At 33.2% G+C, this 16,075-nt stretch overlaps 2 protein-coding genes across 6 annotated transcripts in view; one reads left to right on the forward strand and one right to left on the reverse strand.

The window, feature by feature from the left end:
- Positions 1-5,966: 5,966 nt before the first annotated feature.
- On the reverse strand, positions 5,967-11,407 carry LOC135143153 (contactin-1-like). Its single transcript, XM_064075019.1, has 6 exons — positions 11,160-11,407; positions 10,857-11,105; positions 10,619-10,797; positions 6,696-6,825; positions 6,359-6,502; positions 5,967-6,283 (listed from the first exon to the last, which is right to left on the reverse strand). Exons 1-6 carry the CDS (start codon positions 11,215-11,217, stop codon positions 6,120-6,122), a joined length of 924 nt encoding a protein of 307 aa, XP_063931089.1. The 5' UTR covers positions 11,218-11,407; the 3' UTR covers positions 5,967-6,119.
- Positions 11,408-11,547: 140 nt separating this feature from the next.
- Positions 11,548-16,075, forward strand: part of LOC135143170 (protein retinal degeneration B) — a 33,226-nt gene continuing 28,698 nt past the window's right edge. For 4 of the 5 annotated variants that reach the window (XR_010282703.1, XM_064075044.1, XM_064075037.1 and 1 more), the window contains exon 1: positions 11,548-11,840. The gene's annotated coding sequence lies outside the window, so the exon portion shown is untranslated. The remainder of the gene's footprint in view (positions 11,841-16,075) is intronic. The other variant, XM_064075039.1, reaches the window with a different exon arrangement.

A 16,075-nucleotide genomic window follows, 5' to 3' on the forward strand; every position in this document is an offset into this window, starting at 1 on the left:
TTTCTTTGACCAGTACCGTACTTAACATTTATTACGGTACTACTGCAGAACACTGAAGGATAACGCTTGTACAGTCGGTCTCGCTTATTTACGTTTACAAATATGTTGGCGTTGGCGCTTCAAGAGTTCACTCGCGTGGGTCCGTGACGTGGTAATAAATAGGTGATAAGCAGTGGCGGCTCGTGAAGTTTTCTTCAGAGGAGGCTCAAATTTGAAAAGCACTACTTTTTATATCTTTTATTATCTGAATAATTTTTTTCGTCATGCCCACGAAAAGAACACTCTTGTGTTGACAGATAAATTATATTGCATCGATTAGTCTTTTCAAAATTGCCCAATTTTCACCAACTTTCTCGTAATAGTTCTCCCTTTTATGAGCCGAATCTAAATTATTGGCAATGTTTTGCTTACCAAGTGTTTCTAATTTAATCGAAGAAAATATGTGTTCCTGTGATTTTTCTTGCCTTTCTATAGCTCGTGACAAATTTTGTAAATTATTATAGCCTGTTTTACCCCAAGCGGAAGATTTATCAGTTTATCACTTATAAATAATACATAATTCCAACAGTATAATTTGTTTCTTAAAACCGAAGCCGTTAACTATTTAGTTTTATTATAATTATTTTCATGAAATGCTCTGTTTTGTTTCTAATTGTAACTGTCAATACCATTAATGGGAGTGATGGTGTTGGTCTTTCCTTTTATACCCTTACCTACGTAAAGCCTAAACACCACCACCACTGAATAGAAAGCTCGCGAAACCACCTCAATGTTTTTCCTACTTACACCCGATTGCTCCAACTAATAAGAAAGAGATAAAGTTATCTGTACGACTTGATCTGAAAAGAGATGAACTAGCCGGAGGCTAGCGGCTTGGAGCGGCAGTCCGATCAACGTTTTAGCCAATGCAATACACACTGACGGTGCGTCAAAGTTAGGGTCTCATTATTCAGATGCATCGTCGTTCGGAGGCTAGCGGCTAGCAAGCCTCTGCCGCTGAAACCAAACGCGGAGTGGTGTGAATGTGAATTATGATTGTGAGGGCGCAAATATAAATTTTTCCGACATTTTAACCTGATATATGATGAAAGTAAATGAAATCCAAGAAAATATTCTGAAAAATAACAAATGTCTACAAAAATATAAATTCTTTCATCGAAAAAAATTAGAGGAAGCTCAGCTCCAAAAAATAGAGGAGGCTCAGCCTCCCCTGCCTCCTCTGAGGAGCCGCCACTGGTGATAAGACGGTGCTGTTCCATGCGAACCACTTTCCGTTTTGTTCGATAGAATATTCTGAAGTATTCAATATATTTTTCAGCTGCTGAAGAAGTTCGCCACCCCTCTTCTCTCCTCTTCTGATGTTGCTCAAAACCGAAAAATCTAACAGTATTAGAAGTAAAATAATTTGAGACTAGCAGACTTGTCGAGTGACCTATCTATTACTTACAAGTGTGCTTAAGTAACCGCATTTATAATTTGGTTATAAATATGATTCAGCTCCTGTTGTAAAAAAAAAACAGCTTTACGCTGCAAATATAGGTATTAAAAAGGTCGAAAGTTGTTTCGACAGTACTTACCTCGCCACTGAAGCACAATGAAACATATCCAGCATTTTTGAAAAATTAGAAAATATATAAATAAAAAAATTAATGCAATTATAAATCACAAGTATAGACTCATCATATTTTGCACATTTTAGATAGGGTTTATTCGGCAAAATTTTTGGGAGGATCATGGTACAAGAGGACTTCTGTCTTTTTGTACCCTGGGGGGGTTAAGCAAATATATTTTGATTACAAATTTACCATACCTATGACAACTTTAAAACATCTGCAAAATTTCAAAGTATTACGCGGTATTGCAGATTCAAAATTAAATTACAAAATGTTACATAATTTTTTTTTTCCTAAAATCTGAACGTTTCGGGTAAAAAGTCAACACGGATTCATAAACTATACGTGTAGGGCTATGTTATTTGATACAATTTAAAACCCATTATTACTATGAACAATTTTGAGGTGACGTCATTACATGTGGTGGGGATGATTAGACAAAGTTTGGTTAGTGTTTTACCATCTACATGATATTCCTGATACAGATACCTATAAAATTTGACAAAATCGGGTAATTTCGGAGAGTATCTGTCCAACAAAAATTGACATAGACGGTGGACAGACAAACAGACAGACGGAAACGGGATACCCATTTTTGCCTACTGTAGGGGTCATGATCCATCGAAAAAATATGAAAGCAGCTAGTCGCCCAATGGACTCCATTACAATACTTAGCTTACACTCAGGAAATAAAAATTAGAAATCTTTTAGTGACACTTTTTATAACGAACAGAGTAAGTACGTAAATGTTAAGATGAGTAAAAAAAAAACGTAGGCACAAAGTAAATGACAAAAGCAAATAATAATTCTTACGTAATAGAGGTCAATTGACAAACTATTAGTAAGATGCTTTGACTCCAGTTTAATAAATGATGGGCGGCGTATTCCTTTAATAAATGTTTTATTACACTAAATAGCATAATATTTACAACTGGTAAGCCAACTTATAACTATATTTGTTGGTATACGTAAAGGAACAATAAATTAAAGTGTACTTGAGATATTACAAAAATATGAGTTATGTACGTTCTACAACGTCCATTAATATAAATTAATAATATAAATGTACATATTTAGCCTAATTCTAAAAGAATCAAAATCGTCAGGTAATGCTCACAACCGTTATTAAAATTCTATATAAAAATTTAATACAAAAGTTTATCATATTTAAATTCTATTAGAATTAAGCACTTCTTGTGGTATACGAATAATGAAAAAAAATGCAACAAAACGATAATTCTCTGTAAAAATTCTCGTTATTGATATTGATACAAAATTTTGGGAGCTTATATTTAGAAACAAAATAGGAAAAAGAAATGTAGGTACTTCAACACAACATTATAGAAACTGTCTTCCCAGAAGTAATACGTAAGCCTGAGATCAGGGCTACCTACTCCATGGGGAATATATCCATTTGAATATCAAACCTGCAGTCATGGGTGAAAACACCGACCGCTATATATATATACATACATATGCTTAAAAAATGATTCATTACTTCATTACACGACCGAATATGAAAACCATAAGTGAAAAAATAAATTTATATTCGTATAACAGAATCGAGGTGATTTTTTATCGAAAGTCGAATAGTAAGGTTAGCCTCAATTGTATTTAATGACGGCATTTCAACAATTGTCTCCTGTTACGTTTCAACGGATATTTCCCAGTATATTAAAAAAAAAAGGTTGTTCCGCTTAAACAATACGATGGTTTTACTGATGACGTAGGACTAATGCTATAACTAACTTTATACTGTCCCAAAATGTCACCTTGATTTAAATGTGCTCTTATATTCTATGATCGGCATTTTTTTGTCATACAAGAATGTCATTGTAGCTCGTCTTTATGCTAAAGATTGTACATCCGGTACAGGCTTAAATTAATTCAGAAGAGCATAGTTTTAGACTTTGTGAATAATTAGTTACTGTGTTCATAAATATACACAAGCTGTATCACAATTTCAAATGCAAAAATTATATGTCGGTGACTCATTTTCAGGAAACTATTGTGCTTTTAACTCTTGCAATGGCACTGATTATACTTCTAGTGTGTAAAATAGATGCTCAAGTCAATTCTTTCTGTTTCATTGCCCACAACTTTATCGATTTGCTATGAGTAAGTCGGTCCATTATTTTTATCGTTTTGTTAAAATATTTTTTATAAAACCGTTACTTTTAAACAAATTTGATTATCTACTGCAGAATAAGCATGTATGCGTACGTTCGCGTGTTTTCTGTAAATGTTGTCTGAAATCAATATTGCATGATGTGCTAATACTCCCACAAAAGTGTACCAATACTTTTAGTCTGATTGACAAATAGTTCAATATTGTTTGTAGCACTGTACGTTTATCTGGTGCTGAACTATGTTTTGTGAAAAATTAAAGCAACTAATTATCATTAATTTATTAAAAAATGACGCGTTATGCTAGAGACAAAATAATATGTGGAAGATCAGGTTGAATTTTCAAATTTAACCTATACAAAGTACTGCTAGAAAGTGAACCGTAACGAATCTAAGGAAGCAATGGCACACAGAACAAATAAAAATACAGTTTCACAAAAGCTCAGTAGATATCACTGGTTATTATTAGTATAAAAATTAATTTTTTACGTTAATTTAATTTTTATGTACTTAGATATGAATACGACAATACAAAGACATACACAGTTACAAGTAAAATGTTATTTGTATAAAAGCACAATGTATAAATATGAATACATTTACCGCATATGAATATTAAACAAATATAGCTGATCTTACTTCATATCTTTCAGGTGAAATAACTAGGCAACCGTTATTTACGACAAAACAAAATCTACAAACAAAATATCGTTACCTAATTTACTTCTTTTGATCTGTAATTTTGCAATTATACGTATGTATAAACAATGTTAAGAAAGATATGCAAGACCAGCCTGTATAAAAACGTCATGACAATGAACAAATTTAATGTATGTATGTACATACAAATATGTTAAATTTTATTATTTTGTTCCGTAACAAACTTTTCCAACCTCATTGGAAAATTATTAAAACTTTTATCACTGAAATATTTACAGTCTGCTAAGTCTGATGACATGTGTAGTTAAATTAACTTTTCCGAAACTAACCTAAAATTTCACACAATACTATCAATATCCTTTCGTTTTAGTCCAAGATATCGTATTACTCTAATATCTTTGGTTTTAGTCAACACCATACTGGATATTATTTAGTTTCAGTGTTAAAAAAAAACATAGCGTAACCAATGTCTCCAATGAGATAAAAAAAATTGATAAGTGTGTGTATATTGTGTACAATAAAAATACATAATAAATGTCACACAGCTTATAACAGACTTTCTTACATGTCCTAGCAACAAAGCTAGTACGTTTATTAACATCGTTTTAATGCAATTACTTTACATTATATTAGAAAATTAAATATCAGTCTGTGATTATTACACTTTTTTGTCACAAAAATGTGCTCGAAGCTATTACATGTAAGTATTATCAAACTATCATAGGCACTGATACATTTTCACAACATAGAAGATTTATATATATAAAAAAAAACACCTCAAAGAAATTATTGCATCAAATAAGCGAGCATTAAGATGTTTTGAGCTGATATGACCGTAATATCTTTCGCCAATACTATTAGGCACAATAAAAATGACTACAACCTCATGAAGTAACTTTATTTTGTAGTTACAAGGTGTTTATCTACCTTGTACGTGGAACTAACTTATTTTTCACAACTCCGAGTGTAAAATGCATGAATAAATATACTTAAGCATTATGTGTAGCATAGAACTACAGAAACTAAACGCAGCAACATATTTCTATTTTCGATTCCAATATATTTATCTCTACTGTTTGGTTGTCATGATTCTATAAGATGAAAACAAAAGTAAATAATCAGAAGTTATGAAATGTGTTACGATTTTTTATACTTTAATTTTTTTCACCGGATGTTTCTATTTTTATGAAAAATAATCGACATATTAACAAGCTGTATAAATTACGGTTTACACTGACGATATAAAAAAATGTTTTTTACGGATTTTTCATTCTATAAAAATATGTTGCGAAATTTTTAGCAACGCTGTCAACCGTTTCTATGATTCTACTGTATAGACTGGAAGCCATTTTATTTTTGTAATTTTGTAATGTTAACGCGTTGATTTAAATAATTTTTCGAACTTTGATATGATGCACAGTGTCTACAAAGAAGGTAACTTATTGGATTAACTGCAAAAACATTTAGCAACAAAATCTCTAAAAGATGACTAGAAAAAAAAACTTGAGTTGAATAACCATAAAAACTAGGAACATAACATACGCTAAATCGCTTAAATAAAAAACATTTTAAAACTTAACATTTCTAACATTAAATCACATATGGGCAATACACCCTTGAACACAAGCATTCGAGAAAACTGGAATTATAAACTATTCATCATGTGTCCCCGTAATGTTTTCTTCTATTGTATTTGTAAAAGCGAAATCTAGTAAAAAACTATACATTCCTAGGCTGCACTACTGTATTATTGTTCAAACGCAAAGGCGTTTCATTATTAGAATTTTCGTCTGTGGGCATTTGTTCACTTTGTATGTTGCCCTCAAATCCAGGATTCAATATAATATTCGGAACTAGTTCTATAATCTCTTGTTCTTCTGGAACTATGAATCAATTACTATACTTCTACTTAAAATAACTGCAAAATGTAAAATAAATGTTAAAATTAACTAACTTACCACTAGGAAGGCGACATTCTTGGTATAATAAGAAACATGTTCCCAATCCCAGTAAAATAAGAGTTCCCATAACAATCCCAACGGCCACGGCCCATACTCTCGTGTCGAATTTGTCTGCTCCAGCTAACATGCGTCGAGCCAATTCTGGATTAAAAAACATCTTTTGCTACAAGTTTTGATTACAATTGACCACTTTGATAAAGAAGCAATGGATTATAATTATCAGCAAAAATCACAAGCGATGGCCATTATAGCAAAAGTGGTCCATTATACTAGATTCATAAGTAAACTAAATATAGCAATACTAGCGGATAAAAATGAAAATTTTAGCTCCTACCTTCTTCTTTATATTCATGTGAAGTAGTTCCAATCACTTCAGTTATTTCCCCCCTACCCAGTTTATTGGTAGCCCAAATTCTAAATTCATAGCTAGTATTCGGTTGTAATTTATAAACATCAATCTGTCGCTGAAACGAAAGAGTGAAAATTTTTAAATAACAGTTAAAGTAGTAGGTTTGTGATGCTAATACTATATGTTCTAGTATAGGCAACAAAATCAAAAACATTATTTAATAGTAATGCACAGAAATTATATAAAAGACACAGAAGATTACATAGAAAATAGATATATTTCCTTCATGACCTTCCTGTATGAAGAATTTCAGTAGCAGAACGTTTTTCATTATGAAACAATTCTTCACTAATAATGTTCCGCCGAAAATGTCGTTTGGTTTTAGTTTTATGCTAAAAAAATGTATAGCCTGTATGTGTTTATATTTCGGAAGAATGTCGCGTAGAAATATGTTTGAACTGGATGAGTTTGCCGTTTCAAAACAAAGAACTAACACTATTAATTATGCCACAGTTGAAGAAAATGTTCTGAATATTATTATTATTATTATAATTCTTACTAAATTGTAGCGTGGCATGCATCACCAAGGCTGCTGTCGGAAAGTCACCGCCTTTACGGTGACGAATGAATAATAATTTTAAGTCTTTATCTTGTTTATTAAAAAAAAATAATTAAGTTTTCTTTTCATAACTTAACTCTGCTCTCTCTCTCTCGCCTTTTCGAGAACACGAAGTGACTCGTTGTCAGTCTGACCAATGGAACATTTATTATGACGTCATACACCTAGATAATATATAATAGATAAAAGAAAAAACAAACGGCCAAGCTTGGCATCGAACGAGGAATCGCCGGTTCGCGTTTCGACCTGTAACCCACTAAGCCACAATCTGGATATCCTCTGGATCTGGATTTTGATCATTTAAAATTTAAATAATATTTAAATATAATTTTTTGAAATGACGTCATCAAATCGTTGGTGGGGACGATTAGCCAAATTTTAGTCCGATGGACTTTGCTTCGCTCGAGTCAAAATTAAAAAAAAAAGGTACATGAGGCGAAATCCAACGTATCTGTCCGCATTTATTTTTTATATAAACTCTCGAGGTCGGCGCTTCTACTCCTTATGATACGTATGTACACCGACACGTATAAAAGGTTGTTGTAGTTTGAAAATTTTGATGCCTCAGGTAACAACTCAATGGGGATTTAAAATTTTTGGCATTTTATATGTTATTGTATAAAATGTAAATGACATTAAAAAAAAAATACTTCCATTGAAGCTCGAGTGATCCTTCTTTTGAATGCTTATTCATTTTACACATGATATCAGTGTTTAAAAAAGTCATTGATGCAAACACAAAGGAATAAGCGTATTTCGTATTTATGGAAAATGTTGAATATGTAACCTTAATAAATATTTGATATTGTTACGAAATAAACCCATACGCCGGCCCCGGTACGATGCCTATGGGTTTTCTCAAGGGCTTTCTAGTATGCACGGCAACGATGGGTGACTCATCGTCGATGACGGCGACCGGACGGCGTTCGCTAAAGAAAAGCTTGGAAACGGAAGTCGCAATCGGTATTACAGAAAAAAATTATTCAGTCAACGAATCAACTCCAGTGAATGTTGAAAGAATCTAGTCAAGTTGCGCCGGAATTACTTTGTACATAATCGCTGTGTAATCAGTCGTGGAAGTTTGAGTCAGTAAGAAATAAATTGTTGAGTTTTACCCACGTCGATTTTAAATACCCGTCCAACGTAACAATATGGAACTCTTGGACGTTTCGACAGAAGTAAAACCTTATTTCAACTAAATGTTCGAGAAAGTCAATTTGAACATATTATGGTCGTCTAACTAATATATATACCAATTTATTAACAGCTAAAAATAATATTTATTTTTTTCTCTTGAACAGACTTTTGGCATCATGTGTTGAATGATTAAGCGCTCAAAAAGGGGGTCACTCAATCTTCCAAGCCATTTAAAATTTTGTACGTACATGTCAGTCATGAAATAAATCTCTAATGTCTTGATCACGTTTTTATTCTTCTTTGTTCCTTATAATATTGTTAATCCCACTGCTTCAAAAGCGTAGTAGTGAAGCTCCAGGGTTAAACACCGGAATGATCATGTTTATTCACAGTGTTAAATACATATTAATAAAAATTAAATGTTCATTAACGTTTGAAAACGATTTCATTTAAAACAATTTTTGGGAGTAATGAATTATTATAGGTACGGCTACGTCGACGCAAATCACGTATTAGTTGCGGGATGCAATATTGTAGCCTGTATCGAATTAATATTTTAAAATCTTTTTCTGAATTTAAATCGTACCACTGCTTGCAATATTTGTTTTAGATTCTTTTACAAATTTAGGGTATCGAATGGTGTGCTATTTAATTATTAAACAATATCTTAAAATTATTTTTAGACTGGGGGCAAGTGGATTTGGAATTTTGATCATCTTGTTGTCGAATCGGACTGTAAAATTCTCTTGGATGAAAAATTATATTTCTTCATTTTCTCTTGTAGATTTCTTCAACTTCCTATAACGCCATAATTTATATGTTTTTATAAATGTTCATTTAGCTTCATTTAATGAATTAGTTAATTCGTTAACTAACTCTTCCTTTCTTACTATTTTCACTTTAATATTATCTTCTTAGTTCATTTTAAATTGTGCAGTTTGTGAAGCTTTGTTTTGCAGTCTTGGCTAGTTTATATAGCGTTTGTTCATTGCAAGACAACTATTTAAATCTTGAAACGTCTGTTTTCAGAATTCTTGGTGAGCAAATTTGGTCGTTTCAGGGTAACAGAAAGACCATAATTAAATTGTGGAGACTGATATTTTATTTTCTACGAAAATAATAACAATTACAACAAGATTACTGTACAACTAATAAAAAGTGTGTTCATATTTAAATTGAACGTGTCATGTAAATTAAAATATTATACGATTCTCCTTTTTAAAACAAGAGTTCTATAAACAAGTATTGTGATCTGTTGTTCAGCATATTTTAAATTCCACTCAATAGTTTTCTTTTTTATTGTCATGTTAACAATAGATAGTTTAGCAAAATTATTTTCTAATATTGTTTTAATGAAAACTAATAACAATTTTTAATAAAGTTTTAATTTTAGTTACAAAGGGAAATTTTTTTACTAATCTTTATGGCTAGTTTATACAATATTTTAACTGAGATTAAGTTAATCACGCATTTAAAGAGGCGTTTATCGATGTGTGATTGGCGTAGAGTCGGTCACGTGGTACTTTAATAGAACTTTTAACTTTTATAAATCGAGTATTTCAATGTGTTAAAAACGATTTCGTTGTTTTATTTAAAAACTGGATTTTAATTAAAAATTGCAAGAGGCAAAAAATGAGCTAAAAATATAATTAATCTGAGTTTAGTGTTGAAAATGGTAGCAAAACTAAAAAAATTGAATTATTTAATTTCTAAGAAGTTCAAGGCCTTGTGAGCCCCCTTTAATGATTATGACAATTTTCGAAATAAACTTTACCAGGAGTTAGTTATCCATATTACATGTTGGTACTGTGACCAGAACTGTTGCTATAAAAAAATCTAATCATCACTTTTTGGGCATGATAACTCTTTTATTACGCCATATGTTTTCTTTGACATTTTGGGACTGGCAAAATTTCAAAATTAATTTTTTTAAATTTATCAAAATATTTTTATATATGCACTCTTTAAACAACATACAATTAAAACTCAATTCTAATAAGTGATTTCTTTACAAGAACGTCAACATTTTATGGATAAAAATTGACAAATACATTAAAATTTTATTACTTCCAAGTATTAAACAAAAATGTGTGCAGTCACTAGCATATTGATAATCATTACTTTTTTCAAATGTATTTTAAATGATACTTACAGAATTTGGTGTGATATGATTTGGGGATATAGGTAACCATTCACCGTTTGAACCGGCTAACCGATATTGAGCAGTAAAATTTATTATTGGGTATCCACCTGTGCCATTCACCTCCCACAATATTAAAGCAATAATAGAACTTGGTCGTACAGAAACATTCTCTAGTGCTGGAGGAGGTGCTGAAATTGTTTAAGTGATAATCTTTGGTTTTAGAGTAGACGGAGGGTTGTACACTCACTTCTCACAACAATTTTCATTCGAGATTTTTCATCATCCACACTATTAGCTTTCAAACAAGAGTAGATTCCTGCATCACTTCCCTCAATTGTAGGTATAAATAAAGAGCCATTTTCTAGTATTTTCATTCGAGTTTGCTGATGGTCGTTTCTTTCTTCTTTAATCCACATGACATCTTTAGTATTATGTACTGGACATGGCAGTGTAAAGTTACGTCCTACATCCACGCCAAATTCTTTAATTTTTGCACCTACAAAGATATGACTTCAACATGCTTTTCATCATATACAAACCGGTAACAAACCTTTTACAATTACAAAACAAAAAACTACACACAGAATTGATACCTTTTTAATGCACATACTTCCATATTTTTACGGAAGATTGTTATAAAAAATATTTTTATTATTCTTATTCACAAACATATCACTTTCTTCAGTTATTTCACGTGTTTACAAAAATTTACATATTTTAATATTACCTAAGTGATTCTGATTACCATCTCAAATATGATTGCAACAACACAGTGATAAAAATAATCAAATACAACACCCAAGTGTAAATTATTGATCGCCAATGCTGTGACACGAAAAACCCTAAATACCATTCAAAAATACGCTATGGAAAAAGTTATCTCCTTTGTAGTGTATTGGCAACACTGTTACCGGCGCATTCCTTCTGTCATCTGTCAGTTTCTGTCATCATGAATTTTTTGACGTTATCAAAACTCAAAACATGCATAAAATGTCAACACAGCAGCTAAGTGTTGAGTGCCAGCACTACCTATGAGCGCTACCAACTGCAAGTGCTAGAAGTAGACGGCAAGTACGCGTTTAAATGTGATTACAAGGAACGTCGTGTGCTGTTGATGTGATGTAAATTGATGTAAATGTAACAGAACGTGATCTTGAAACTGTCAAATGAGTTAAAGTTCAACTTCAAAGACCCTAACGATAAAATAAAATTTGGCTTCAAAATGAATTAAGTAAGTAGAATGAGTAACTCAGAGCGATAACAAGTTAGTTAAACTGATTATTGCCACAAATTTACACATTTTATAGATTTGTTAATATATAGAATCAGACCAAAACAACAGTTTTGATAGGCCAAAATCAAATCCAAGTATAGCCCATTTAAAACATAATACCTACCTACATTTTTGTCTCAATTAAACACAATAATTAATTTTATTTAACCATAATAATAAACGGATTAAAAGATATCGAATGTACGTACAGTCGCGGCCAGAAAATCTTGGACGTCATTTTCCTGTCATTTTGAAAATTTTGATGTAGTCCATACTTTATTGTCACCTTGATATTTGAAGTTTAAAAGATTTGTCACGTCGCATCCAGTGTTAACATGCCTGCAGCGTCAAAAATGACAAAACCAAAAAATAAGGTTCCAATACTTCTAAAGGTGTTTCACATTTACTAACAGAGGAATGACACTGACGTCCAAAATTTTCTAGCAGCGTTTGTATGTTCTATACCGGACAAAAATTTTAAACGGCTTCAGATTATATTGACATTGCCTTAACGAACTAACCTTATTTCTTACTTTTGATTTGTTTTGCATAACTACTACAAATTCATAGTGTCAAAATTTCAAATTTATCTTCAAACGTCAGTCAGGATGACAATAAGGAGTGACTTACAATGATGGTTTTTAAAATGACTAAAGCTTGTCTTTGAATTTTTTTTGTCATGTATACTACTTGTATCGTAAATTATTAGTATTTAATTATAATTTGAGTTGGACAAGAAAAGTATAGCGGGGTATTTTAAAATTCTTTACTGATTTTAAATAACTGTAAAATGAATGTAAATTTTATTTGTATTATTTGTCAGAGGTGATTTAAATCTGTCGTCGGAGAAGACTACAGCGAATAGTCAACAATTGTGAAAAATTAATATTGAATAGTCTAACTTAAGGAACACCGCTGTTTTCATGCTGTTACCAAGATTTAAATGTTACTTGATTTTTAATTCAATGGATTTCAGATTTTACCCAGATAAGACCGAAAATATTTTTTTGATAAAAATAGCAAAACCAAATCAAATTACGATCTCTCTGAATGAGGAAAAATAAAGCTTCACATTATAATGTACGTTCAAATTCACGTCAAATGTGTCACTTGTCATTATATTTTGCTGATTTTGACTCCATCGCGAGTCAATAATTTCTGGTTTATATCAGAAGTCATCATCTCTTTCAATCAAAAAATATTCTAAATCTACGTCAGTCTAGATAATAAAATAACACCATTTTCTTTTAGTTATATGCAGTTGACCCTGCACCTGATACATATAGTTGTGGTTGGGGTTCAAAATAATTGTATTATAGTTTCCCCAGTTCTAATTCGGTTTTATGATAATATCCCTTTGTGTAAAAGTTAGGTTCCTTGACAATAGCTTACTATATACTGCCGGTGATGGGACAGTCATAAATAAGGATTTAACCATAACGTTACCATTATACTGTATAATGGTTAAATCCTTATTTACGACTGTCCCATCACCGGCAGTAGTAATCTATTGTTAAGGCAGTTAACTTTTACACATAATAAAACCGAATTAAAACTATATCTGCATTTATTGTACAATAATTATTGAGTTTATTCTGAATAGCTTCTTTAATATTTTTATCGCAAGCCGCATATGAACATTTAATCTCTGCGATTGGATCAGAATTTATTAACCAATCTGGAGAAGCTCCTAGAAATTTCTGTTTTATGGAAAGGACTGGGCTCATTTTTTCGAAATTTGATAGCACTTATAACAATTGTTCTAAATTTTAGAATACTATTTTTAAGAACATTTTTAAGAGTGATATCTGCTTCCGTTGTTTTAACTATTTCCCTAATTTTAGAACAATAATTACGAAGCTGGTGATTTCTACATCGATTTTTTCTATAAAATAATGTGCATCATATGGTTTTGCAGCCCGAACTTTTTTTTAATACTATCATGTCGCCTACAATTCTCCTACAACGTAAATTGTAAAGTTCCTCAGACTTACACAATATTTTCTAGAATTTTTCTTAACATTTTATCTGAAAATCCAAAGGATTGATGACATTGGTAACTAACCACTCCTAATCCAATGTCTTCAGGGAATGCCTAATATTCTATAATGACTTCTGCGAAAACTTATTGTTATTGTTACAATATTTCGTAAGGGTGTATTTGTCTAATTGATAATACTAACTAGTCACGAATTTCACTAACTACGTAAAATTTTTTGTGATAATGTCAAAATTTCGTATTGAACAACGTTGGGTTTATTTAATAAGCAATGCAATGTAATAAATTATTGTACGATAATAAATAAAATCTGTCAAAAAAAAGTAACAAACCCTCTCATTGGGCCTAAAGTAGTGACAATAATAATAATTAGTGTAATTTTTAAAATCATTGTTTTTCTACAGTCACATATTTTTAATATGTTGGTGTTGAATGATGCATGCAATTTAATAGGTGTGGTATCCTCCCTTGTTCGCGGCCCCACGTGAGGGCGACAGATTGTGGTAGCTCAGCGGTTTATTAATAATAAGAACAATACAAATCAAAAGTAGGGTATAGGTTCTCGAAGTGGTGGCAATTCTCGTCGGGGATGGTGGCGGCTCCTGGGACTCAGAGCGTCGTAGGGGATGACGGCAGCGATGTATGTAGCACAGGGCACCTGGACAGTGCGACCCTGGAGATGACGACGTCGGCGATGCGGCACAGGGGACCTAGAGAGTGCGACCCTGGAGATGACGTCGTTGGCGATGCGGCACAGGGGACCTGGACAGTGCGACCCTGGAGATGACGACGTCGGTGATACGGCACAGGGGACCTAGAGAGTGCGACCCTGGAGATGACGACGTCGGCGATGCGGCACAGGGGACCTAGACAGTGCGACCCTGGAGATGACGACGTCGGCGATGCGGCACAGGGGACCTAGAGAGTGCGACCCTGGAGATGACGTCGTTGAAGCGGCGCAGGGGACCGTAAAACAGTGCAGCCCTGGTGAAGATCTCGAAGCGGCGCAGGGGACCGTAAAACAGTGCAGCCCTGGTGAAGATCTCGAAGCAGCGCAGGGGACCGTAAAACAGTGCACCCTGGTGATAATATCTCGAAGCAGCGCAGGGGACCGTAACACAGTGCAGCCCTGGTGATGATCTCGAAGTAGCGCAGGGGACCGTAACACAGTGCAGCCCTGGAAACGACCAGAAGGGGACCGAGACAGTGCAACCCTTAAGGTGGAGATGGTGGAGTTCCATCTGCCTGAAAAGCGGCCGAGTTGCCCTTTTATAGGCAGGGTTGAGATGCGTGGGAGTACCTGCACAATGAAGTAACTTCAGGTGGGGTGCGTTCCAGTGGGGGTGAGCTTGGTGGGGTTGATATCGGCGCTGCCGAGGACAGCGCCCTCGAGAGGGTACTAGCGGAGCGCTTTGAAAGCTCCGCTACATAGGTAGATTACGTATTTCCAAACAGTGTAATGTGAGAAAGTATAATAGCGAACTAAGTTTAGATGCCGGAAGAATGTATAATAAAAAAGAGATAAATTTGAAATAAACAAGTGCCAAACGTGATAAAGAAAGTTAAACCGCAAAGTTATCAAGTTAAAAATTGTGTTTAAATTCAGCGAGGAAGAGGCGAATGCAAAAGTCTGTACCGACCACCAGCTGTTGCTATTGTAAAGGGATAAATATAATTTCCTGTTGAGTTCTCGGTCCTAACCAAAAATACACGGCAGGGTACGTTCCATAGGTACTTAGGTAGTTAGGTATAGTTAGGTACTACAAGTAACATAGAAATTTCCGTGAGGTGTGATGGAGCCTTAAATGTAGTGGCTAAAGCTTCAAAATTTAATTGAAAGTTGAGTGAAACAAAGAACTACTAGTATTTTACGACAGTTTGAATATATGCAAAACTAGCTGCTTTTGAAGCAGATCTTATTGATTTTAAAATAAATTCCAAGTGGTTCATTTTATTCAACTTTTTTACTTGCCGATCGTAAGGAATCAGTCGGCCGACTCTCTACTTTTACATTTTTTTCGACCGTTCATGACCCCTAGAGGACAAAAAAAATAGATCTCCAGTTTCCGTCTGTCTGCCGTCTCCGAAAGTACTGGTCCGATTGTTGTCAAATTTTGTATTTATATTAGGAATATCATGTAGATGGTAAAACGCTAAACAAAATTTGTCTAATCATCCCCACCACTAATGTGAT

Source organism: Zophobas morio, unplaced genomic scaffold (genome assembly GCF_036711695.1).
Source record: "Zophobas morio isolate AGI-343-1 ecotype UQ-CSIRO unplaced genomic scaffold, CSIRO_AGI_Zmor_V1 ptg000058l, whole genome shotgun sequence".
NCBI classification, from domain to species: Eukaryota; Metazoa; Arthropoda; class Insecta; order Coleoptera; family Tenebrionidae; genus Zophobas; species Zophobas morio.